The 26,046-nt window shown below is 33.7% G+C and overlaps 1 protein-coding gene and 1 long non-coding RNA gene across 2 annotated transcripts; one reads left to right on the top strand and one right to left on the bottom strand.

Moving 5' to 3' along the window:
- Positions 1 to 94: 94 nt before the first annotated feature.
- On the top strand, positions 95 to 18,491 carry LOC133189458 (cytoplasmic aconitate hydratase-like). Its single transcript, XM_061324828.1, has 23 exons — positions 95 to 107; positions 1,795 to 1,893; positions 2,167 to 2,335; positions 3,104 to 3,241; positions 5,692 to 5,835; positions 6,630 to 6,699; positions 7,140 to 7,323; positions 7,703 to 7,842; positions 8,213 to 8,384; positions 8,880 to 8,980; positions 9,279 to 9,407; positions 9,748 to 9,895; positions 10,504 to 10,639; positions 11,012 to 11,096; positions 11,448 to 11,604; positions 12,373 to 12,437; positions 13,576 to 13,635; positions 14,021 to 14,125; positions 14,231 to 14,373; positions 14,714 to 14,861; positions 15,784 to 15,906; positions 16,688 to 16,873; positions 17,555 to 18,491. The coding sequence occupies exons 1-23, from the start codon at positions 95 to 97 to the stop codon at positions 17,663 to 17,665; spliced, it is 2,826 nt and encodes a 941-aa protein (XP_061180812.1). The 3' UTR covers positions 17,666 to 18,491.
- Positions 18,492 to 19,231: 740 nt separating this feature from the next.
- LOC133189501 (uncharacterized) lies at positions 19,232 to 22,359 on the bottom strand. The gene is made up of 2 exons (XR_009721488.1): positions 22,205 to 22,359; positions 19,232 to 19,652 (listed from the first exon to the last, which is right to left on the bottom strand). It is a non-coding gene; the product is annotated as an uncharacterized LOC133189501 (long non-coding RNA).
- Positions 22,360 to 26,046: the final 3,687 nt, after the last annotated feature.

The raw sequence follows: 26,046 nt of genomic DNA, 5'->3' as shown, positions 1-26,046 counted from the left end.
TCAGCCTTCATTAATTTTTTTTTGGCATAGGACTTACTTGTTGTACGACTTGCTTTGTACATTGATTGCGTGCGTGACTTCCGCAAGAAGGAAAATGGCGACCGAAGGTAGAGAATCACAACATCTCAATTTGTTTTATATATTCTCTCTTAGTTTGTGCTCATTTATTTTAGTCGGTCAATACAAATAATTTTACCTCCAATTTAGATGCTTGTGAGATTTTGATCCACAAAAAGATGGCATAGAAACGGTTCACTTTCAAAGTCTTGCGTAATTTGCACTGTTGAAATGTACTTTGATCTTAGGCCTACTCAGGATTTATCGGTGCAGTGACAGTTAGGCTACGGGTCAAAAAAAAAATAATGTTTACTTATATTTTTGCATTTACATTGTTATATATTTATTTGTACCTCTGTTCGAGAATTTTGTAGGAAAAAAAGGGGAAAAAAAACATGAGCTCATTTTGTTAACAATGTCTTGAGCACGGGTTCACGTTAAATCTTTAAGTTGTTAAATGAGATTTTTTGTAAAGTTGATGTTGTGCTTTTAATTTTGGTGAAGCTTAACACCCCACCCCCCTTTCCCACTATGTATTGATATGCATTAGCTGCTGAGATGTAGTTCTTTGGGAAAGAAAAGTTGGACGGACAAAATAGAGAGCTACAGATCCACATATTGTAAAAGCCTTTGATTTATGTTAGAAATAATATCCAAACCATTCAACAAGAAAGGTCATTGTAATTTAATTTTTTTTTCTATTAGCAGTCAGGGGTGAGACTGAAATCCGTCATTTTAAAAATGACGATTTTAAGCCATAAAATAAAATTTTTATTATGACTTAAACTCGTCATTTTTAAGAAAATGACCAAAAACAGTCATAAAAATTTAGAGTGTTTATAGAATACCGAGTTACCTCTCTTTGAAAAATGTTAGATCCACCAACCGAAAAAAGGACAAAAAACATCGTAAACGAACTTCATTTCTCTAATACAGTTGACTACAATACTGGTTATGTTGACAGTATAAATTTCCCAAGCAAAAATAAGAGTGGAAGAGTTATTTGTCAATTTATTTGCATTAAATAGGAAAGAAGACGAAAATGACGATATTCCGTCTTTTTTCAAAATGGAGGGTCTGGGCGCACTGAAATATCTCGCTTGTTTTACGGGGCGCACTACTTTTTTATGGCTTTAACTTTTTGTCGAGACTTTTCTCTACAAGTACGTATTCTTCCCGACGGTGTACTATATGTTTTTATAGGGCTAAAAGCCATGTAAAAATGGCGAATTAGTTCTACCAAAATTCGACATTTTACCGCTAAATAATAACTTTCACCTTCCATGTTGATGTTCTAACGCACGTGGTCGGCAGTAATTAGTGACCCGGATGAAATGAAACTTGCGTAAACACTCTTCTTTCAGCGGTGAATTCAAATTTCGCTTTTATGTAACCAGGATAGAAGAATTAAGTTGAAAAAGAAAATATGACGATAGTAAGTCATATTGACAAAAATGACGAAAATACGTACTTAGTAAATATGACGATTATCCATCATTTTTCAAAAATGACGGATTTCAGTCTCACCCCTGACTGATTAGTGATATTATAACTGAATCCTTTTTGATTTTTCCTTTCAAGGGAATTACAGTTCAGTAGCTTATAATATACTTGATATTATTTGATAAGCTGTGTCTGGATTGAATTAGTGTCAATGCTTTATATTTTTCTAACTTATACAAAAAAAAAAAAAAAAAAAAAAAAAAAAACTGGTATTTTTTACTTAACTATTTACAGGATCCACAAACCCTTATGGAGGAATAAAGAAGAATGTTGAAATTGATGGGAAAAGCTTCACTTTCTTTAATTTGGCAGATCTCAAAGATGCCAGATATGGTTAGTGGTTTGTTTTTAACATGTTTAATATGAGAGAGCACTGCCTTTATCTTCTACTGAAAGTTCTGAAAAGTTAATCAAAATTTAATTTTAAATGTGTCGGCTATTTAAGCAATCCAGTGTCAGTTATTTTAGCAACCCTAGAAAGAAAGGGAAAAAAGGTATTGTTAACATTATTACTGTTGCTTGGAAAATAAAATTTGAATCTGTACAAAAATTGCTTTCTACGAAATATTTACTTTAAATAATATTTTGTTGTTTTTTTTGTTTCAGAAAAGTTGCCATTTTCAATTCGAGTATTATTGGAGTCTGCAGTGAGAAATTGTGATGAGTTTCAAGTGCTGAAGAAAGATGTGGAGAACATTTTGAACTGGGAGAAAAATCAGGGACAGAGTGTTGAGATCCCATTCAAACCTGCCAGGGTGATTTTACAAGATTTCACGTAAGACAGCTTTAAGGGTAAATCTAATCCCTCTGGTCACTAACATGGGATTTTTAGTTAAGACAAATCTTATACACATAATAAAAGAAGATATAAATGAAATCTAGATCAATTTTTTTCCACTCATTTTGGGGCAAAATTTGAGGCAAATGAATGTTGAAGATAAAAATTTTGTCAAGGAATCCTATATGATTTCTTAAATTTAGATTTATCTCTCTTAGCAAAGGATTATTCCTCCTTAATTTCCTTTTTCCTTTTCATCACCCAGCCTTTGTGTTGCCCACGTGGCGCAGTGGTTAGAGCGTCTGCTCTAGAGTCGCGAAGTAAGGAGTTGATCCTTATGTTGCGGGTTCGAATCCCACTGTGGGATGTGGAGACCGGTCCTTCGGATGAGGAACCGAGGTCCTGTGTCGCAGTAGGTGCTGGCACAAAAAAGATCCCTCACTGCTCAATGGCCGTAAGTGCCGAATATAGGACAAAATTTGCAGCTCTCCACCGGCAAGTGGTGGCGTCTCCATATGAGTGAAAAATTCTCGAGAGGGACGTTAAACAACAAACAAAACAAAACCAAGCCTTTGTTTGGCTGTTTATGTTTTGCCAAGTCTGTTAAACAAGCTTCTATGGGCTATTGACTATTCTTTTCAACATCTACAAACATACTATCAGTGCTTGATTAAAAGTGCTGATTTAAGAAAAGATTTACTACTAGATTTAAGAAAAAATCCTCAAACTTGAGCTTTGTTAATTTTTTTTATTTTTGCCTCTTAGTGGAGTACCAGCTGTGGTAGATTTTGCTGCCATGAGGGATGCTGTGAAGAGACTGGGGGGAAATCCAGAGAAAATAAACCCCATCTGTCCAGCAGACCTCGTGATAGACCACTCGATTCAGGTGGACGTGTCAAGGAGGTAATGACCAAAGGGAGGGATTTTGTCTATTCTTTTGCTCTTTGACCTTATCACTCACTTACACTGTATTTCTTTCATCATGAATATACAAAGTACTCTCGAGAAATTTGAGGTCAGTCTGAAATATATAAAATTAACTTTCCCACCTTCTAAAAAATGGAAAAAAAAAGGAAATTACAGTATGTTGCAATTTTTTACTGATGAAAAACAAAAATTTCATGACTGTCTAATCTTTACAATCTCATGAATATCCTGATATCTGCACTTCCCTGATTTTTTTTTTTGGGGGGGGGGTTAAAAAAACAAGTTGTTGACTTCATATGCATTAGATTTCTTATTTGTTCAAAATCTGCACACATACAAGTACATGGATAGTTATGACTTGAGTAAGCTTCAAGTAGTCTTCAGGCAAATGGTATGTGAAAATCTGAAGATTTCTACATGTACATTAATGGATTTTATTTTATAAGATATACAAATATTGTACTCAAATTGATGCATGCAAACTTTTTTTTATATTTCGGAACTCAATTCTTGTTTTGATCAATTATCTTATGTCTCTCTTCTCCACATTAGATTTTGATTAGTTATGCTAGCTTTTTTGTCTATTTATTTACATGTATATCATTTAAAGGACTTATCGCATGTTTTTAAATTATTTGAAATTAAAAGCGTATTACATTCCTTATCATGCTTATGACCACAATTCATAAATTCTGTGTTTTTACTGTGGATAAATTGCAGTAATTGACCAATTATTGAGTCAAATGATAACCCCTGAATTAAAAATCTAAGTTAATTAGATAGCGATCACATGACTCTGTGACGTCAAAGGCGACAATGGCTGATCAGCCCTTCATTAATCTTACTAAAATATACGCAATACAACCTGAATTTTCTGCGTTGTGGATGACCAAATCACTTATTTTATCGTATTTGAATTTCAACTCTCAATATCTCTTAAAATATGCTTCCAACAATGTTTATTGTAATCAGTATTTTAATAAATAAGGTTATAGATAATATTTTTCATAAAATTACGATTTTTGAAGGATCATGCGATAAGTCCTTTAACTGCTATTTGTCAACAACATATTTAAGGTTCATTGACCCTGAGGGAAGAGAGATAACTCTCCCTGGGATAAATGTCTATAATTCTTACTTAAAATTGTCAAGTTCAAGTACAATTTCCATCAAATTTTGCCTGTAAAGTACACTGAAATTGTATGCATATTAATTATAAATCAGAATAATTTTAAAAAATCATTAGGGTGAAAAAATTTTTATGTGAATATACAGAGGGATGATGAACCTTAACTGAGAACAATTCTCTGCTCAATGAAATGATATTTTTTCGTAATTTTGGCAATGTTTCCCTGAAAATCTACCAAATGAATGAAATTTGTGCAGATTTGAAACATGATATAGTTTTACAATTTAAGATGTTGTTTAAAGGTTCGTTATTGTCCTGTCATGAAAATGATTTTGCTCCATTACATACTTTGCTAAAATACAGTTGTGTTTATTATAAAAGAGAGATAACTCTTTCTGGCAGAATCACCAGTGTAAGATTGACTTGTCCGGTGTGAGACATCAGTGTGAGATTTTTCTGTCTTACACAGTGTATTACTACGCCGCGAACGATAACGTAAACATTCCGTCTTTATATAAAAAATTGTAACAATGTTAAAAAATATTACATATACTCAAAATGTTGTCATTTAACTTATTAAGATAAACTTATTTTCATTCAAAATATTGTCGTATTTTCACTTTTTAAATGGCACTATTTTTAGATCGTGGAAGGATTCTTCTTGAATGAATGTGTACGCTATCGGATAGATAAGTTTTTTATTCCCAGTTTTTATCTATCTAATTAATTTACATGGACTGAAATTCATTTTATCATTTACACTGTGTGTAAACCTTTTTCAGGTACGCTCTCTCCGATGGTGTATTTAGATTTTTAATTAGATGGAAAATTAAAAGAATATATTTTTAGCCCTATTATGGCGACGTGATTGACAGGCCATTATTTTGGATAAAATAATGCGAGAAAAATAATCATTCATTACATACTCGTGTGGGAATAGTGAAATTCCACCTCGGGGCCAAGATTCACGGTCTAGGACTCGGCAAAGCCTCGTCCTAGACCTTGAATCTTGTCCCCTTGGTGAAATTTCACTATTAGTCTCCATCGAATTTGCCCATGTGAGGATGAGGGGGCAAAAAAATTAAATGGGGGGTGAAAATTCCTTGGGTACAGTAAAATGACTAATAACTTATTTCCAAAGACATAAATTTTCTAACAGGAAACATTGTGAACTATTTAATTTAAAAGTTATCTCCCTTAAACAGAGCATGGTTCATCCTTTAAAAACCTTCACGCTCAAACCTTAAACATATAGCAAACTCTTAATTGTAACCTCACTCCTGTCATTCTGTTTCAGTATATTGAAATATTCTCCCAACCCTGGAGGAGGTCAAAGTTCAGGGGCTCAGGGGTCACAGAGGTCAACCTGCAACCTGTGTCATGACCCTCGGTCTCCCATCTCCGATTACATTTGTCCTTTTCACAAGCAGAAGACACAGGGGTTGGTAGTATATTTTGATAAACTGTGAACAGCTTTGATTTCATGCATGCTTGTTTTTAATATAAATTGAATTATATATCATTCTGTTTTCATTACATTTTGACTTTACTGTTGTTTGCTTATATATACTTTTTTGCAGGTTGGGTGGGGCTTTCAATTTTTTTATTATTATTTTAGTAAATATTATTGTATAGCTTTAATTCAATAGGCATAATGTACTGTAAACCAACTTTTATTCGCTTGTGAGAAATTTTCGCGAGTTTCGCGACATACTTGAACTCGCGAATATTAATCGCCGTGAACCATTAATTTTGCTTTGTATTTGTAGAGAATGTTTCCTCAGTCGCGAAAATTAATCGTCGCGGATTGATTTCAAACTGACGAATCGCGAATAAAAGTTGACTCGAATAATAGTTGGTTTACAGTATGCATGATTTAAAAGTTGAGCTGGCGTGAAATTATTCAAAGGGAAGTGAAAAATATTCATTTCATTGTCTATATTTTTTTTATATCTTTTTATTTATTTAGAAATATTTAGCCTTTGCAACAGAATTACCAAAACATCACAACATGTTATGTTTTACCTCTTTTGTCTGCTTGTGCACTCACAGTGTACATGCATCATAAGTATGTTTATTTGACAGTCAAGAAAGGGGAATTCTGCTTGTGTGCATGTGAAAGGGAAAATTCAAAATGAATCTAAAGCAAATTCTTTTGCAGCCTGACATACAGAATGTATAACACATTTATATAATGGAAATGTATTTTATCTTGGAATTGTTTATACTTTGCAGTGCTGATGCTTTAGAACAAAATCAGGAGCTGGAATTTGAGAGAAATAGAGAAAGATTTGTTTTTCTAAAGGTATTGTAAGTTACCAATATTTTGACAAAAATGACACAAGCTGAAGAAATTTTTTAAACATAAATTGTGAGCTTGATTACTTCTCTTTGTCATTCACTACTGAGGTAATACTATGTTTAGTAGTTTTTACATTAAACTAATTTATGCTGAAAAATCACATTTTTGTGAGGTAAAATTTTTGTGGTTTGAGGGGAAAAAAATTAGATCTTGGGGAAGGGGGGGGGGGGGGGGTGTTGAAAAAAGTGTAAACCTAATGATACTGTATTGCAGTTTTGAATGTTAAATATGTTGAGCCACATATAGTTGGGGGGGGGGGGGCTAGTCTTGTATCCATGGGTCTCTTCAGGAAATAAACCCCTTTAAAAAATAAGTGATTTTACAGTGTTTTATTTTCAGTTTTAACCATCAGCTATATATTTATATTATTCCTCCATTTTTAGTGGGGAGCCTCTGCTCTGAAGAACATGTTGATAGTTCCCCCAGGGTCAGGCATCGTCCATCAGGTGAATCTTGAGTACCTGGCCCGGGTCGTCTTCAATGAGGGTGGTCTCTTGTACCCAGACAGTCTCGTGGGGACAGACTCCCACACCACCATGATCAACGGACTAGGGGTTGTAGGCTGGGGTAAGTACTTAGAATGGAAGTAAGGTGTTTATAAGTAGGAGGACTAAAAAATTGAATATTGACAATTTTTAAGTTACGTAAACAGTGGTAAGAATGAACAAGTATTCAAACGTTGTCCAGAGAGATTACTTAATCCAGAGATAAATTAGCTCGCAATATTAAAAATGTTTTGTTTGCACTACACAAAATGAATGTTGTCTTTAGTGATTAATGATTGGTACCCATTGTGCTTGATTTTAATTTTAGAATTTAAAAGTTCAACACTACTAATGCTTAATACAAGACTTCTTTGTCTGACTCTGACATGGAAAACAAGATTAAAATATCTACATGTATTTCTGCATCTGTGAATACTAGCTGATGTTTTATTTGTTTGCAGGTGTTGGAGGTATTGAAGCAGAAGCTGTTATGCTGGGTCAGGCTATCAGTATGGTGTTACCTGAGGTTGTGGGGTATAAACTGACAGGCAAGGTGGACCATCTAGTGACCTCCACAGATGTCGTCTTGACTGTTACCAAGGTAAATTAATTTATAGTATTCTTTACTGGGATGTTCCAGCTAGTTATAGTTAACCTTACTATCTTGAACATGCTTGGACTTATTGAAAAATTGAAAGATACATGTATTTAAGTTTTTCAACATACAGAAATTGCAATTTGACTCATTTGAAGGCCTGGAAAACTGACTTAGAAAAATTCATGGTATTCAAGAAATATATGCAGATGTTAAAAGTGCAGAAATTAAATTGTACATTAACTTTATATACAACCTGTAAAAAGTTCTGTACAATCAAACAGGAAAATACAGTCATGTAATTGTTTCAACCATTTACCAAATTTAACGTGAAATCAACTAAACTGGATCCAAATTTTCTTTACTTAATTTGCAGCACTTGAGACAGATCGGGGTCGTTGGAAAGTTTGTGGAGTTTTTTGGACCAGGAGTGTCCGAGCTGTCCATCGCTGACAGAGCCACAATCTCTAACATGTGTCCCGAGTACGGCGCCACTGTGGGGTTCTTCCCTGTGGACGAGAAAAGCCTGGAGTACCTCAGACAAACAGGTAGATAAAGAGTCAAGAGCTAAGTGGGTGAGGATATAATTTTTAAAGAAATGGAGTTTGTGAACAGATTATATGTGTGGCGGTCAGATGGGTTCGATTGCCAGAGGCCTGATAGCTCAGTTGGTAGAGCACCCTGACTGGAGATTCAGGGGGCCCAGGTTTGAATCCCAGTCTTGTCCATCACATGTTTTTCCTCTTTGGTTACATATATGTACATGTATGTAAGAAAATGATAATTTGTTTGTGTTAAAAAACAGACTGCTTGTGAAGAAGACCTGTCATATATAGATTCTGTTTGATTCGCATTTACTGGATGCATGATTATGCAGAATACAAAACTTTCGTTTCCCATATTAGAATTTCTGATCAGTGCTGGGTGAAATTTACACATGGATTCAGATGGCAAATGTACATTAAAACAACTTCAAGTCATAAATATTTTGATAGTCATATTAGAAAATATTCCTGTGTTTCTAAGCTAGCTTTGTCTTGCAGGGAGGTCAGAGGAGAGAATCAAGTTCATTGAGAAATTCCTAAGAGAAATCAAACTGTTTAGAAACTACAGCAATCCTGAGGAGGATCCAGTGTTTTCACAGGTGAGGGGTCATTAAATATACATGTATAAATATATATTACTGGCATTTTACAAGATGAGTGAAATTAAATAGATGTAGGAATAGGACGGAAAAAAATGAAAGCAATTTTGATTTTATCTGCAGGAGTTTTTTCCACTGCTAAAGCTTTTTTTTTTTTCATTCAAGGCTATTGAGAATCCCTTAGTTACTGATGGTACATGTATACTGTATAAATTATATTTATATGAACTCTCTTGTGACAGAAGGTTGAAAGAATGTAGACCTCAGTAAATATAAAATACTCCTCCAATATCTGTAGGTGGTAGAGCTGGACCTGAGTACAGTTGTGTCCTGTTGCTCTGGACCCAAACGCCCCCACGACAAGGTCGCTGTGTCCGAGATGAAGACTGACTTCAAGGCCTGTCTGGATAACAAGATAGGATTCAAGGTACTGTATTTGTTTGTTGTGAAAATTATTCATGTGGATATTTTATGAATTGGTATTAAGACTCAGTTACAAAGAGGAAATTTTCAATTTTGTCACTTTTTTGGGTCAGTGTGGTACGGAACACAGAAGGAGAGCTATTAACATGGTAGAAATATACACCTAAAATATAGTAAATGTAAAAATCAATTTCATTCGAAGCGGATTTATTTTAAGTATGAGATAATACTGGCAATTTTAGACTCAAAGGGTATGAAATGGGAAGAGAAGCGAGGTGTTTAAAAGTTTTCATGATTTTATCAAATGCTTCAGGTAATAACTGTTTTTGAATGGTCTATTTTAGGGTTTTGCAATACCAGCTGATAAGCAGGATACAAAAGTTCCCATTGTGTTCGACAACAAAGAGTATGTCCTGTCACATGGTTCTGTCGTCATAGCAGCCGTCACCAGCTGTACTAACACCAGTAACCCTAGTGTGATGCTGGGAGCTGGTAAGTGTTGGTGAAATACCATATAATGGGCAATTTTTGTGATAATGCAATTTTCGCTTTTTTTTTAGATCACCAAAAATTGAATTTTTGCAAAATTATCACCGTTTAAGAAATTTATAGATGTCATAGATCGATAGATTTGACTCTAATAAACCATTGGAAGAATCAGGAAAATAGGACTATGCAAAATGAAAATTACAGTCTTTTGGAATATTTGCGCAAAAATTGTTACGCATAGAAAAAAAAAATTCTATGGTATAATACACAACAGAAAATTTTTAATGTTTAAATACTGTATACTTTTGCCAGTTTTTGATGCAATACCTTGTAGAAACATTAGTTCATCATACCAATTTTATTTTTTTTTCTTTCATCCTTCTGTCTTTGAGACTTTCAACATTCCAAAAAGACTATAAATGTGGAAATTCTTGTAGGAAGTATTTGCACATTTTCTCCATATGAATGGTTCTATAAATCATAAAAGCATATATGATATTATTGTGAGTAATCTGTCTTCCATATTAATATTCACATAGATTATCCTACAGTTCATGTGCATCATAATCAGCATACCTTATGATGAATTTGCATACAATTTGTCTCTGCAGGGATATTGGCTAAAAAAGCAGTAGAGGCGGGGCTAAGTGTCAAACCATACATCAAAACCAGTCTGTCTCCAGGAAGTGGAGTTGTCACTTACTACCTCAGGGAAAGTGGAGTCACCCCTTACCTAGAAAAGCTAGGGTAAGTGTCAAAACTCACAGGGAAGAACTTAGAAAAACAAGGGTAAATTTAAAAAATCTTTTGGAAAGAAGAGTCACTCCTTGCCTAGAAAAACTAGGGTAAATGTCAAAATCTTGGGAGAAGTGGAACACCTTGTACTTGAAAAAAGTGTAAGTGTCAAAATTCTTAAGAAAAATGGAAAAACCCTGTACAAAGAAAAACTCCCATTTTAAAAGTCTTAATTGTTAGACAGCATAGAGATGGTATTAAAAACCAGCTCAGCTAAAACCAATTGATCTATTTCTTTTCCAAAAAATTGACTTTAAACAAAATCATGAACTTTTTTTTCTGATAAAGTTAACTTCATTGATGATATAAAAATGATGTTGACAGGTTTGACATCGTAGGATACGGTTGTATGACGTGCATTGGTAACAGCGGGCCCCTACCAGAACCTGTGTCAGAAGGCATAGAAAAGGTAAATAGGGTTTTGATACTCAGGAATATTTAATATTGTAAGTAATTATGAGCTGCCCTAAAAAATGTGTCTCAGGTACTTAACAGTATATTAATTTTTGAAAAAAAAACTTAGAACAAACACATACAGAGGTAATTCATAGTACTTTATGAAAAATACTTGCATCTTTTTTTTTCCCCATCTAACTTATGCGTGTATAATTTATGCACATGAATAATTATAATCTCTGTAGCTTAATTGGAATGAAAAAAAAAAAATGGTTTTCTATGTATAAAAAATAATGACCACAAGGTTGTTCAAGGTTTTTACACACTTCATGCTACTTTCATTTTCTACATGTACATATTATAGGGTGACCTGGTAGCATGTGGGGTTCTGTCAGGGAACCGGAATTTTGAGGGAAGGATCCATCCACTCACCAGAGCTAATTACCTCGCCTCACCACCCCTAGTCATCGCATATGCCCTTGCTGGAACCGTCCTTATTGACTTTGAAAAAGATCCACTGGGTGAGATATAAACATTTACCCTGTATGGTGGATTAGTCGACCACTGTACTTTTGTTTAGTTGTTTTCTTTGACCCTTTTTTATCCCCGTGCAACAAAGTTGGAGGGAATAAACTTGTAGGAATTTGCTCTGTTGTGTTGGTTTTTGTTTGTTTGTTTGGTTTTTAGTTTACAAGTACAGGGGTATGTTATGTGGTACCATTGAGTAATGTACAAGAGTTTTTTTTTTTACTCTCCCACGAATTGCAAAAAAAACCCCACCCTGATTTAGATTTTAATAACAAATTAAATGCACAGTACATGCTCACCTCTGCACTGATATGATTCGTGTACCTGTCACTGTTTTGGACATTTATATACATGTAAATTTGATTTCAATTGTATACAGTCATTTGCATGACTGAAACTTAAAATAAAAATAAAAAGCAATTCAATCCAGGACGGTTATTTTGACCAAAGGTAGTGAAATTTCCTGCCTCCCAAGTTTAGTTTTTGAAGCCAGTCAGAATGACACACTAAAAAGAAGTGATTTCAGTTACGTGTACGTGAAACCTGTCTTATCCGATATGCACTGGGAAACAAATTTTTGTAAAGGAATAGTCAGTGTGTCAGATGGCACGGTGTAAAGAAAAAATGGGAATGAAAATCAAAAAAAGGTTGGGATTCACAGTGAAACAGATTGCAACAGGTGTCAGAATAGGCAGTTTTCACTGTAATATGCTACAAGTACTGTATGATTTATTTTTAAAATCCTTTTCCTTTCTTTTTAGGTACTAATCCTGAAGGCAAGCCAGTTTATCTTAGAGATATTTGGCCAACAAGAGAGGAAATCCAGGTATGTTTCTTACGGAGTAAATATGTATACAGAAAGGGATTAGATGCATCAAAAGGCTTGGAGGGAGGGGGGATAAAAGGTCTTAAAATTTTCAGGTCAAGATCTAGTAAATGACTTTAGAAACTTTTTGGTGCTAGATCCATTATGACGTCATAAGGCCAATTCAACTTAATTGACAGATTATCATCCCCGCCCGCCCCTCAGAAATTGGCCCGCTCCAATTTTTTTTATTTTTGCAAGAATGATGTTTCCCGGATTTTTCGTGTTTGATTCCTGTATTTATATTTCAAAAAGTATTTCCTGTTTAGAAACATCAAGAACCGCATGTCAAGAAGAGAAATGGTTTTTATTATTTCTCGTGTTGTGACAGGCGTGAACGAAAGAAGGGGTTGGTATGCTACAAATTTTAGTGATGAAAAAACAATCATCGATTTCTACAGTGATTTCGTGAGCGGAAATATTGACAACAATCCACCCCAACCTGACATTCAGATGGCGTGAATTACTGTCAAAATCGGACACAAAAAAAACTGATAAATAAAAAATAAAACCCTCCCACCTGCCCCATATTTTTTAGTGACCCTGGATGATAATCTACTAATTAAGTTGAATTGGCCTAATCAATTTTAACTTCTCTTTTTCCCGTACATTACAGTCTAATTTAATTATGTAGAAAATAAAGTATTTTCAAGGAGTTTAATTTGAAGTCATGTGAAAAGTAATCCCGATACCTATATTCAGTTTAATATTATTTTAAGAAGAGACCAAGAACATACAAATTATCATTTTCTTAGAGGCCACATGTCCTTTGTCTGATATGGAAAAAAACTCCTGTATTCCTGACTGGTTTTCTTAATTTTTCATTGAAAATGACAGTTTAAAATATGATTTTTCGTCTTGTTCATCTACATATTATGCCCGAAACACCTTAAATGACCAATCTAAAGTTATAATGCATAATTTATGGAATTTATTTCTCAAATTTAAAAAATCTGTAGGCACCTTTCATTTACTAGATCTTGACCTTAACATGGTTTCCTTGACAAAATGCAAAGTGTTAACATGCAGAATATTCTTTGTCCTTCATAAAATTATTATCTTGTACGTATATGTATGCCAATGTTGTTATTTGTAACAGGCAGTGGAAAAAGAATTTGTTGTCCCTGCGATGTTCACCGACGTCTACTCAAGAATCCAGGTTGGTGTCAATTATTCTGTTTGAATGTTCTTATTTTTGTTCTGTATATCAGAGTTTAAGAAATACTTAAATTATATCAATGTATATGAACAGTATGTCTGAATTTAAAGTTTAATAGTTTTTAACATTGATAAATGTTTAAATGTGTTGCTAAAAACAGCATGTCTTTGCTTCTTCTTTTTTTTTTTTTTTATTAAAAAGAAATCTTTAGTTAGTACAATGTATTGTGCCAGCCAATTTCTAGTGTCAAATGTCAGTAATGAAAATTATTGAAATACAAATTATTCTAATTCAGCATAAGTGATTTTGACTAATGTTCTCCAAAAAATTGTCTGATGCTGGTTTATTATAGTAATATTTAATATTAGACATATTAAATTAACAGCAAGGAAACAAACGCTGGAACTCGTTAGTAGCACCTGAAGGTATGCTTTATCCCTGGGACGAGAAGTCAACATACATCAAGTCACCTCCCTTCTTTGAAAACATGGTAAGGTTTGACCCCTCAATAAAGAGCGGTAAATAAAATTTTTATAAATATTGAGCAAAAGTTCTTCCTAAAAAGTTTGTTATGAAAATTTTCTTCTTTCTACAGGGTAAGGAAGTCACTAAACCAGAAAGCATCAAAGATGCCCACGTTTTACTGAATTTGGGAGATTCTGTGACCACAGATCACATATCCCCTGCCGGTAGTATAGCTAGAAACAGCCCCGCAGCACGTTACCTAGGCAACAGAGGGTAGGTATTCAGAGCTTATGACTAAGCTCCCTTGAGTCAAAGTATGAAAAATTTTTGTATGTTTATGAATCCCTTGAAATGTTCTTACTTTGGAGTGTTGAATTCATAGGCTTTTGGAAATACAGTGCATATATTGCTTTAAACCCCTAAAGTTGAATTATGAAGCATTGTAAAATAAGTACATCTAACACATGTATATGGAAATATTCTGTACTTTGATTCTATTTTTCACCGCTGCGTGTATGTGATAAAAATTTTAATAAACACATTCACTTTTATAGTTCGAACATAAAAAAGCAGGTTTTTCAAGCAAAATATTGTCTTCACATTTTTTTAACAGGTTAACCCCTCGTGAATTTAACTCATACGGATCTCGTAGAGGGAATGATGCTGTGATGGCGAGAGGAACCTTTGCCAATATTCGTCTAGTCAACAAGTTCATGAGCAAAGCTGGTCCTAGGACCCGACACATTCCATCCGGAGATGAGGTTAGTGGAGATTGGAAGGGCTCTTTGTGCAAAAGAGAAGGGTTACTTTTTATTTTTTGGTGATGCTTGTACCACAAGGCTTTTTTTTTTTGGAGAGGGGGGGAGGGACTTATGTCTCATTTTGATTTGGGTCAGACTCATTTTGATAACCATCTTGATGAGAAAAAAAGGTTTTTATTTTTATACCCCCGCCATAAAATGGCCGGGGCATATAGTGTTGCCCAGTTCTGTCATTCTGTCATTCCGTCATCCTTCATTTTCTGTTCATTATCTCTGCAACAGTTGCACACATTCAAATCTAATTTGACATATGGATACGACATATGTATATGCAGGTCAAATTCAAATTTGGTCCTGGTCTGTTGATTTTTGACAGAGTTATCCCTCTTGAACTTACAAAAAAAATAAGAAATTATCAGTTTCCACTCTCTAACTTTTGTAGGGATGTATGTATAAGGATGAAATTGCATATGCAGGTATATTATCAAAAAATACAGGTCAAATTCGAATTTGGTCATGGTCCTGTGATTTTTGACAGAGATATCCCTCTTGAACTTGGAAAAAAATAAGAAATTTTCAGTTTCCGGAAAATACAGTTCAAGTTCAATACAAATTTAAATCTAAATATTGCTTTTGAAATTTTGGCTGCTTGTGGGGACATTCGTGGAGTAATCGACACATCTTAGTTATTACAAACAACCCACTTAATGTTTTTTTTTTGTTAACTCTAAGAGAAAATTCAACCAATATTCAACCAGATTGACTAAAGAAAATTTTTGAAAATAGAGTTTTTACCAGCAACCCCATTCTCTGTTGAATCAATTAAGATTCACTATTCTATTAACTCAAATGCCATCATTTAATGCAAATCTCAAGATTAAGACATTCTGTTTTGAATTCATTTTTTTCCCCTTTTTTGTAGATGGACATATTTGATGCCTCTGAGAGGTATAAGAAGGATGGTCGCCAGGTCATTGTTCTTGCAGGGAAAGAGTATGGGTCTGGGTCGTCCCGAGACTGGGCAGCCAAGGGACCCTGGATACTGGTAATGAGAAGTTAATGATTAATGCTGTTAAGTTTGGATGTCATTGCTACAGATTTATTTTGCTTAAAATGTGGTAGACATAAACAAATACTCAATCCCTGTAACACACTCCTTTTTTGAGGTTTTCCATCCTGAAAACCTCATAAGATTCCACTAAACCACTCGTGGGTTTTGTTGTTGGGCACCAAATATAACAAGCCGGGGAAAATGTCAGCTAGACTGGGAACTCAAACTCGGTACCTCCTGTTAACCATGTCTACCACTGAGCTACTGGTCTGACGTACCAAATGCCCGTTACACAATATCACACAAGCCGATTGTTTTCTAAAGTCTCTTCTGAAATAGTCTGGAATCTCACTTCCAGTACTTCATTTACTGCATATAAAAATTCATTTACCATACATGTATTTATAGGAAGGTTTTTAGCAGCAGAAATATTTGTGAGGAATAGACATGAGGGTTCTTACAAATCCAGGTTTTATAAATAAATAACTCCCTTACTTACACAAAAGGATTCTTTCTTTGAGCATATACAGTTGAACTTTGGTATCTCAAACACTGATATCTCGAATATCATGGACATGTCCAAGTGATTTTGAAGTCCCAACTTCTTATTCTTTACATATTTTACACTGGATATCTTAAATCCTCGGATATCTCGAAGTTTTTTCTCTGTCCCATTGAGTTTGAGACAACAAGGTTTGACTGTATTCGTATTAAACTATTTGCGTGAATGAATGCATGTAACATCAATCTAGAAGATTGCTTTTTTTTCTAACAGGGAATTAAGGCAGTCATAGCTGAGAGTTATGAACGAATCCATCGTAGTAACCTGGTGGGGATGGGGATCATCCCGTTCCAGTATTTGGAGGGACAGACCGCTGAGAGCCTGGGGCTGACTGGCACAGAGACCTACTCTGTAGATATCCCCGATAACCTCACGGCAGGTCAAGTGTTAGAGGTCAAGGTGAGTGGTGATAGAGGTCAAGGTCAAAATTCTTTATACAGTAAAACACCCTTATAGCAAACAAGTTAATAATGAATTTATGCTTATAGTGAAGGGATTTTCATTCTCTGTGGGCTAAAATCATATTATTAACTTAAAAGATATAATGAATTATGTCTATAACGAAGTGAAACCCTCGTCTCTAGCACTTCAATGTAAGCATGTGTTACTATATTTAGAGTGGCTGTAGTTCAGTAAAGTTGGAAAAAAAAGATTAGAGGCAAATATTAACATGATCATGCCTTCAGTGAAACCATACCAATTCAATGTTAATAGGTTCATGAGTTAGGCATATTGGTTGCTGTACTGTGTGATATTGAATTCAATGAATGTTTTGGACCATCTTTATTGACTTAGTTACATATTCTCTCACTGATTTGAACAGTGAAATTGTTGTTTTACACTTTGTTACAGGTTAATCCCTCATTATCATTTTAACATTGGCATTATTTGTTACTAAGATTCTTTTGATAATTTTTTTCAACTTTTGAAACTTAAGATTTTTTTCCAGCTCTGATAATGTAGTGATATACATGTATTTTACTAAACCATAACTAATGACATTTTATGAAGTATAAATTTATCTCATTTTTTTTTTTTAAATCAATTAATTGATCATCATGATGATGTTTTTTCCTTCAGCTGAGTAACGGCAAAACATTCCAAGTCAAAACGAGGTTCGACACGGAGGTGGAGTTGACCTACTTTAGGCACGGCGGAATCCTTAACTACATGATACGGCGGATGTTATGATAGAGTCTGTGACAGTGCAGTGGTGTACTGCCGGCTAAATCAGGAATAAGGAAGTAATTCATGACGTGGACATGGAATTAAGGAGTTGATTGCATTGATAATTTGCATGAATAATTGTGATTGGTTAATTTTTGTGGGGGAAAAAGTGCTAGTTAAGTGAGATTTTTTGTAAGGTAATTGATTCAATGGAGAACTTATGCTCAATCATTGTAAGATTTTGTTATGATTTTTTTTTTCTTTTTAATATTTTGGGAAGTAATGGGAATTTAATGATATTACATGTAGTTATGGATTTTTTTTTCCTTTAAAAATATTTTTCTCTGGAATATTTTTTTTTCTATGGGCATCATGAACATTTTTAGTTGCAATAACCTAAGTGGATGTTTATGTATGGTTTTTTTTTTTAAATATTGGTAATGAAGGTTTCAGATGGTATTTGAATAATATTTGAAATTTTAGTCTTCACCAATACTTTGTATTGGTAACTTATATACATGTATCTGCCTGTTATGGATAATTAAATAAAGTTATGTACATCCTCTCTGCTCTCACCCTTACTATGATACTAAACAGTATTTTTGATTTCTTAAATTTCCTATCCATTTATCTGTAATATTCTTCTCAAAATTTGAGATCTTTTGTATAATTACATATATGTAGAGGTTTTTTTTTATATCTTTAGTTTTAATATCTGCCAAATAATGCATTTACAACGTATATGCAATTGTAAAATAGATATTTATTTTTAAATTGTCGCAGAGAGGCATTTAGTTACAGATTTTTTTCCTATAGCAACATCTTTTCCAAAAAAGATCAGTGCTATGTTCCTTAAAAGATAGTCATTTTCTCTGTTATTGATATAAATTTTATTTTTCAGTATTTATAGAAAGTCATTAATATGTTTTAAAATTAGCATGAATGCAGGAGGATTAATAGTGAATTTTTTTTTATGAATTATGAATTTACAGTGTGAAAACCTGAAAAAAATAACGCAAGGTTTATCTTTGTAGTGACTGGGAATTTTTAATGACTGTGCATATGATATTGATGTGACAGAATCCACAATTATATCATGATAATTGATACTTACGTTTTATAGATATTATCAGATTGATTACAGTTTAATGTGTTTGTGTAATTGATATTGTAAGAAAAAAGTAATACTTGACAGTGACCAAAAAAAAAAAATCAGCAATACATTTTTATGAAATTGTGGCAATTAAAAAAAATAAGATTAATGTGAACAAATGTTTGTTTTATTCTTTGTTGAAAATCTAAAAGAGAAATTTTAACTCCTATTATGTAAAAAAAAAATCAGAAATACAATGTAAAAGAGTTGAGAGACATAATTAAAAACAGAGTAAGAGATTGTTAAATGCAAACAAACTTGATCAAAATCCTTTTTAATGACTGGAAGTCCAAGTACATATATGAATTAGAAGTGGTGTGCGGGGGGGGGGGGGGGGGGGGGATAACTGTAGAAAGAAAAAAAGTACCAGGTAAAAAAAAAAAAAAGAGACATTGAGGACTTTGAAAAATATACTTTGGAAGTTATAAATAATGACATAATAATAATCATCATATTTATTTGTTTGTATGGTTTGAATACAAAAATGTAAATTGCATGCATGCAGGCACAACATTTATTTAAAAATATAAACGTTCGATATAAAATAAATAACATTTGTACTTTGCTGCCTAAAAGTGTAGTTTGCAAGAGTACATTTTAAAATTGTATGTTTAACACATTGGTTTCATTCCAACCATATTCTCTGCGCATGTCAACGGAAGTTGCACAACTCTGAGTATCTGTTGATTGACGTCTTTGATTGGCGCAATACACGCTCCAAACGGAAGTAGAAGCACATACAACCAAGCGATGAAGAACCCGATCGGCCATCCGAGGAATATTAAAACCAGAAACCACAGAAAAGCCCACAAAAGTCCGGCGGCGCCTCCTTCACCCTTGCCCATTATAATTCTTTACCTGAAATGATGAAAGGAAAATTACATTTCATGTTTAAGAAACATTTAATGTTTAAGAAATGGGAAATCTTTTACATTGTAAAGCCTAGTACCTCCAGAATCGATCTCTTTCAATTTTTGCGGTAGTGGTCGGAACAGGGGTGCGTTTGTACCCCCTTAAAATATTGAATTTAGAAGTACCGCTGCTCAATTTTGTTATAAAGTGACTAGAAGGGCAGGGAATACCCTTTCCAGACACCTTCGATGGCCATTAGAAGCAGACAGAAAAAAACTACTTCATACGCAGCTATGTTAAGGCTGTCCGAAGGCTTAATATGCATTAAAATCTGCATTTTATTTTGAGCTAGATTTTAATTTAAATTTGTATTCTATGTATGAATTTGCAGTCAACTTGTGATGAGAGTGTAATCAGGTATTATAAAAATGCATTTCTGTGATGTCACATGACTTTGTTGATCATGTGATGGACACTTATAAATTCTTAAATATTGCACAAAAATTGCATCGGCACAAGTGCAAAACAACATTATTGAGAAAAATTTGTCACATAAGTCAATTCATCGTGATCTTTGGTACATATAAAATGCTGGGGGCAAGTCTGAATTTTACTTCTTGAGAAAATATTCCACAAGAAATTCAACTTATCCACATACAAGGGGGCATGTTCCACTCTTTATCGCAATTTATACAAAATAGGACAAATTACTTACAATCCCCCAGCAAAATTCAGTTAGAGGATATACTTCTTTGGTAGATTCACACAGAATATCTTCAATTTATCTTTATTAATCACTTGTGCCAGTCAAATATATACACGATTTATAAATTCTAACTCTGTCCGCAGACGTTTAAGGGGAAGCGTTTCACAGTCGATATTTTGTTATTGTTTGAATATATGTATATCAGACAAGTTAAAGGAACAATGATATTAAATTGCTAATGTTCAACATCATAACAGCACACTTATGCTTAAAGAATAATCCATACACTTGAATCAAACAAAAACGCTAAAAAATCTTTACATGTCATGTGAAAGGAATGTAAAAGTTATGACACTTTCCCCGTCATGTCAGCTCAAGTATGCAGTGACTTGACGTCATATGCTATTATGACGTCATATCTAGGTAGTTCAGAGAAGTAACTACAGTTGGAACAGTTTGACATTTTACGGACAGCCTTATCCTAGCTGCGTATGCGTCTTTGTTGGGGTTGGGAAGGGGTTGGATGGGTGTAAGTTGTATGTACATTTAGATGTAATGGTCGATCAAGCTTTTCTAACAAAGAAACATTTACATTGTTTTTATTATCGATTGACAAAGTAAAAGATGACTGAGTAGATGTAATTACGCAGTTCAGCATAAGTTCTAAGTAACAGATGCGCATTTTTTTTCCTCTTAGGCCTAAACACAGTGTAACTGAGACTTCGTCACTAGATCCGGGAGGATGAAAATGTGTAGGAAATGCAAATTGATAAGAAACCTAAAATATGCACAAAGAAGCAAGTATTCTGTAAAGTAATCCCACTCAAATGTCAGACATATTTTTTTAGTAACTTCGACATACTTTTAATATCGGGGACACATATACACTGAAAAATTTTACTTTTTCTAACACGTCATCATAATTATGCAAGTTGAAACGTTGTGCATTTTTTTTGGGGGGGGGGGGGCATTGTGGATATATATATATATATATATATATATATATATATATATATATATATATATATATATATATATATATATATATATACTAGGTAGTACATGTGCATATATGTAGAAGTACTTCCCTTATTATAAATAAGAGAATATTTCTAATCTTTCATATGTATTACGTACATAATGTGCATGGTAGATCCAGGATTCCCGAAAAGAGGAGGGATCAAACAGCTAGGCAGGGGGTTGGGTCCAGGGCAAAGCGTTAATGGGGGCCCAGGGGGTGAAGTTCTTAGAAGCTCCCAGTTCTTTTTTCTTTCTTTCTTTTTTTTTTGTAACAACTTAAATTTGTGAGTAATTAGTAATTAAGCTATGTTTAATGCATGTTAAAACAATATTTAACAACCTAAAAAAGCTTTTCTAAATTTTGGCACACTAAAAGGAGGGATCTAAATTCACCAGTGAATGACCCCCATTTCTCTCTCTCTCTCTCCCTCTCTCTGTGCGTGTAAAATTTAATTAAAGTTCGTAGCATGAATAGCCCAATTTACCGGCTGTTTACAAAAATATTTATCTTAGTGTGAATGAATGGAGTAGGCAGCGAACGATATACATACTTGTATTACAATCACGGCACTAAAATAAGGTCGAGGTAATCTACCGACATAAAATAAGAATTAACATGCCGAACCTGTTACCAAGTCAATCAGAACTGCATGCATATTCACTCATAGTACTTACGTTCAGCTGCCAAAAAAAAAAATGCTAACACACCCAGCCTAACCTCGGCTACTGTTATTTTACATTAAATTCTTGATCTTAAGACGTATTTTCTTCCTTGTGCAAATGCCCGTAAGATTGTGTTTTTTTTTTTAAATCAATAAAAGATCAAACCTACCTGAGGACGAGATATCGGCTGACTTTATGATAACCGTTGATTTCCCCAGGTTTGTATAGCTTGTGTATTCTCTCCCTGTTAGTCACGTGAAGTTTGTAATAATAGTTTATCATGTGAAAGATGATACACATCCACAAGCCGCGCGGCCGGAAAATGCATTAGATTGTTCGCTATATATATATAAGGGGCGGGCACGGATCTAAACTGTAATGTAAGCAAACACAATGGCTATATTTTTAAAGCTGACAATTTAATATAAAATCTCGATTACTGTAAAATAAGACTGCAAGAAAAATATCATGATATGTACTTTAAATTTAAAAAAAAAATCAATCTAGAGGATTAAAGATTTTCATAACGTGGAAGTAATTTCACTTCATTATGCTACCCTGAAGTCAATTTTTCCTCCACTTAGTGCATTAAAGAATTATAGAATTTTTCTATTTTTCCCATATACTGGTATTTAAAGTATTTCTTCAAATTCTTCAAAACATATTTCCAATTAAAATTCAAAAACTTTTCTTCTACAGAAATTTGGGAAGAAAAAAATCCTTTGGCAAGGAGGACTTTTTTTTTAAACAAAAAAGGAATAGAAAGGGATGAATTGTATGTTTTGTTTTCTTTAACCTCCAGATACTCTTCAACCACATTTCCTTAATTTACATTTTCGGTAAGCTACACACGAATTTATTTATTCAGAATCTTGTTCATTCATAATATTAATTTTGACTGGTATCAGCAATCAAAATAAACACGATGGTTCTACCTAATTCCGGTTATAAATGAGTATCCAGATTAAGGGGGAACGTTTATATACTTATACAACAATTCTGAAGGATGATTTCCTATGCATGGGGAAATGTTTGCTATACACATGTTTTACATTAAAAGACTTTATCAAGTCAAACTTAACTAACAGTTTAAACTTTCAATGTTACACATGTCCGTCTGTCAGGTTGATTAATGCCGATTAATGCCAGTATTGAATTCACAATTTAGACCATGACACGTCCCACTTCTTGTCATCATTTTCCCTTCATTTCTAAACGTAGCCATCATTTCTTTTAAGAGATGATTAGCTTGGTCCTGTACATTTACATAAGGCTTTGGAAAATTAATAATTGCATCCAAACCAGAACACCCTCATTATCCAAACCGTAATATATTTGTTACGGGTACATAAAATGAAACGCGTTTTTATACATTTTTTTGTATTGAAAACAAATTAAACTTTCAATGCCTTATTCGTAAAATGATTTTTCTTTCTTTTGTCCGCTTCAGATTTAAGATATATTAAATATTATTTTAATAATCACAAATGAAAACATATTAACAGGGTAAGAATGCCATGTGCTTCGATAAAAATCGCTTCGATGAGTAATTTAAATGCACTCTAAAAACAAAAGTAAAACACATCATTTTGATAAACAAAATATCTGTAAAATTTCGATAAAAAACGAATAAATAATTTAATATTTACCAAAATATAGCTCGGAAACTGGTACACAAAATTCGCCGTTTGTACATTTTACCCCATTATCACTGCATCCAAACATGTCACAACCGGCGCCGAATTAAACACGACAGTGATTAAAGCTGTTAGGTGTAGGTCGGTTCCAACGTGGATTATATATAGTCTCACAATGACTGGTCTTGCATGGAAAACATCACTAAAGACGGATTCTTTCTTCTGATATTGCATTAATACCAGCTGCAGTTCTGGAGTTTGCTGGTCTGAAAAAAATTAGGATGGACAAACAAGGAGCTACAGTCAGCCTCCCTTGAAAAAATGTCTATTTATTGTGCACAAAAAACCGCTGTTTTTCGATTTATTTCTCCGTATAATTATTTTTAAAATATTACTAACATTGTGTTCCTAACATTTTCTTTTACTACTTCCACCAGAAAACTGCATGTACAATTAAGTGATGCACGAAGTGCAAAAAAAAAAAAAAAAAAAAAAAAGAAAGAAAAAGAAATGCGTTGGACAGAATTGTCTTGCCACCCAAAATGGCAGCATAGATAGACGAAATTTTCGATGGTCTCAATTTCTTGCAAAGGAGGGCTATTAACAACAGATCTGGGGAATGCTTTGTCGTAGGATTAGCAAAAGAATATGCTAGGAACACAAAGTACTTGTTAGTAATAATTTGAGATGGCAGCTTAAATATACGGAAAAATAAATCAAGAAACAGCGCTATTTTTTGTGCACAGTCAATATACACTTTTTTTTCAATTGGTGGCACTGTTGCTCTCTGCTCCATTCCATTTTCTTTTCAGACCAGTGAGCTACAGATCTGCAGCTACATTAATGCCGGTACCTGCCTAAGGAACATCCTATTTGACCAAAGCCTCATAATCTGTGGATGCATATCGATGACGATGATTCAGATTATCCTTATACATGCAACCTATATTTCCCAAATGAGTAAACAGGTGAATTTTGATTGAGGTTCATTCCGAAGTGAATAAAAGCTCAGAGGCGATGACCAATTAAGTAGGCCTATGCAAAAATTGATTAACTAGTTATTAACGAGTTCCGGTCACGTGATGGTCTATGACTGACCAAAAATTTTAGGCTCCGCTGTTTATTTCCTAAACCTTATTTCTCTTTGGTTTTAAGTGTGTCAAATGCTGTGTAAAGGAGTTTAATACTCAATCTGGTGAGTTTTACATTAACTTTTGGCTTACTGTAACGTATACAAGTGGACTATTTAAATTAAGACATTGTTCATTGTTCAGTCATTGTGAACACGTATTCACTCACGTATTCACCCACAATGGATAAAACGGGATCCAGCAAAAAAACTCCAGACAAAGAACAAACAAAAACAAAAAAATTAGTGCAGCTACTGATTTAAAAGCGGCACCTATGTCTATAAGAAAATCTATTGTTTCTGAGAAGGCCGCGGCGAAAAAACCAAGGACTAGTAGCGGAGATCAACCCCCCAATCAAGACAATAGTCAATCAGAACAAAATGAAATTGCTTACGATCTGAACCAAATTCAGGACAGTCTAACTGAGATCAGAGAATCTATGGTTAAGAAATCGGATGTAAAACTTATAGTCTCAGAAATTTTGTTAGAACTGAAAAATGAGCTGAAAGGCGAGATAAAAAAAGAAATTATTTCAGAGATGAAACAAGATTTTGAAAAAGATATTAAAAACAAAGTAAAGGAAGAATTTGAGGAGAAAATAGAGAAAACATGTAAAGAATTCCAAACACAAACAAAAGAGATTTCAGACGGATTTAATCTTGATTTCGACACTCTTCGAGAAAAACTCAGTGTACAGGCAAGTGAAATGAGATCTATGAACAGGTCTAGGCGGCCTCTGTTTTTGGAGGATAGATTTTATCCTCTGAAAACAGAGGATAGCGGTCTTGCCACCTACCGGAATTTTCAAAACTAAGGGCAGTTAACTCTTAACCAAACAAATAACAGCAACTCTTGCATTTATGAACCGTACGCTGATTTCGAAATCAAAACATAAAAGGTACAGTTTCATATGCTGATGGATAATTCAAGATATTAAATCAATATAACTTTATTTTTTAATTTCCGTCAATCAGTTATTCGGTATACAGCTTGGAAAACAAATATTGCACTTACCTGCCTGTGACTAAGGTTAATTATAACCACGCTGATTTTTCCAGTACCGTAATTATGTGATAAGCAGTTTAGAAATTTTGATAAACATTTTTTCTTTGAAAAATTAAGTTCAATAATTTATTATTTCTTTCATTTATTAATTCTTAAGCACATCACTTTGTAATATTTTATTTGTTTATGTATATACATGGCTGTATGAATATATGTTAATTTCTTAGTAAACATGTCAA

Source organism: Saccostrea echinata, unplaced genomic scaffold (assembly GCF_033153115.1).
Source record: "Saccostrea echinata isolate AGI-Se365-2 ecotype Australia unplaced genomic scaffold, CSIRO_AGI_Sech_v1 ptg000018l, whole genome shotgun sequence".
Taxonomy (NCBI): domain Eukaryota; kingdom Metazoa; phylum Mollusca; class Bivalvia; order Ostreida; family Ostreidae; genus Saccostrea; species Saccostrea echinata.
This window is presented reverse-complemented; position numbering and strand designations above follow the sequence as displayed.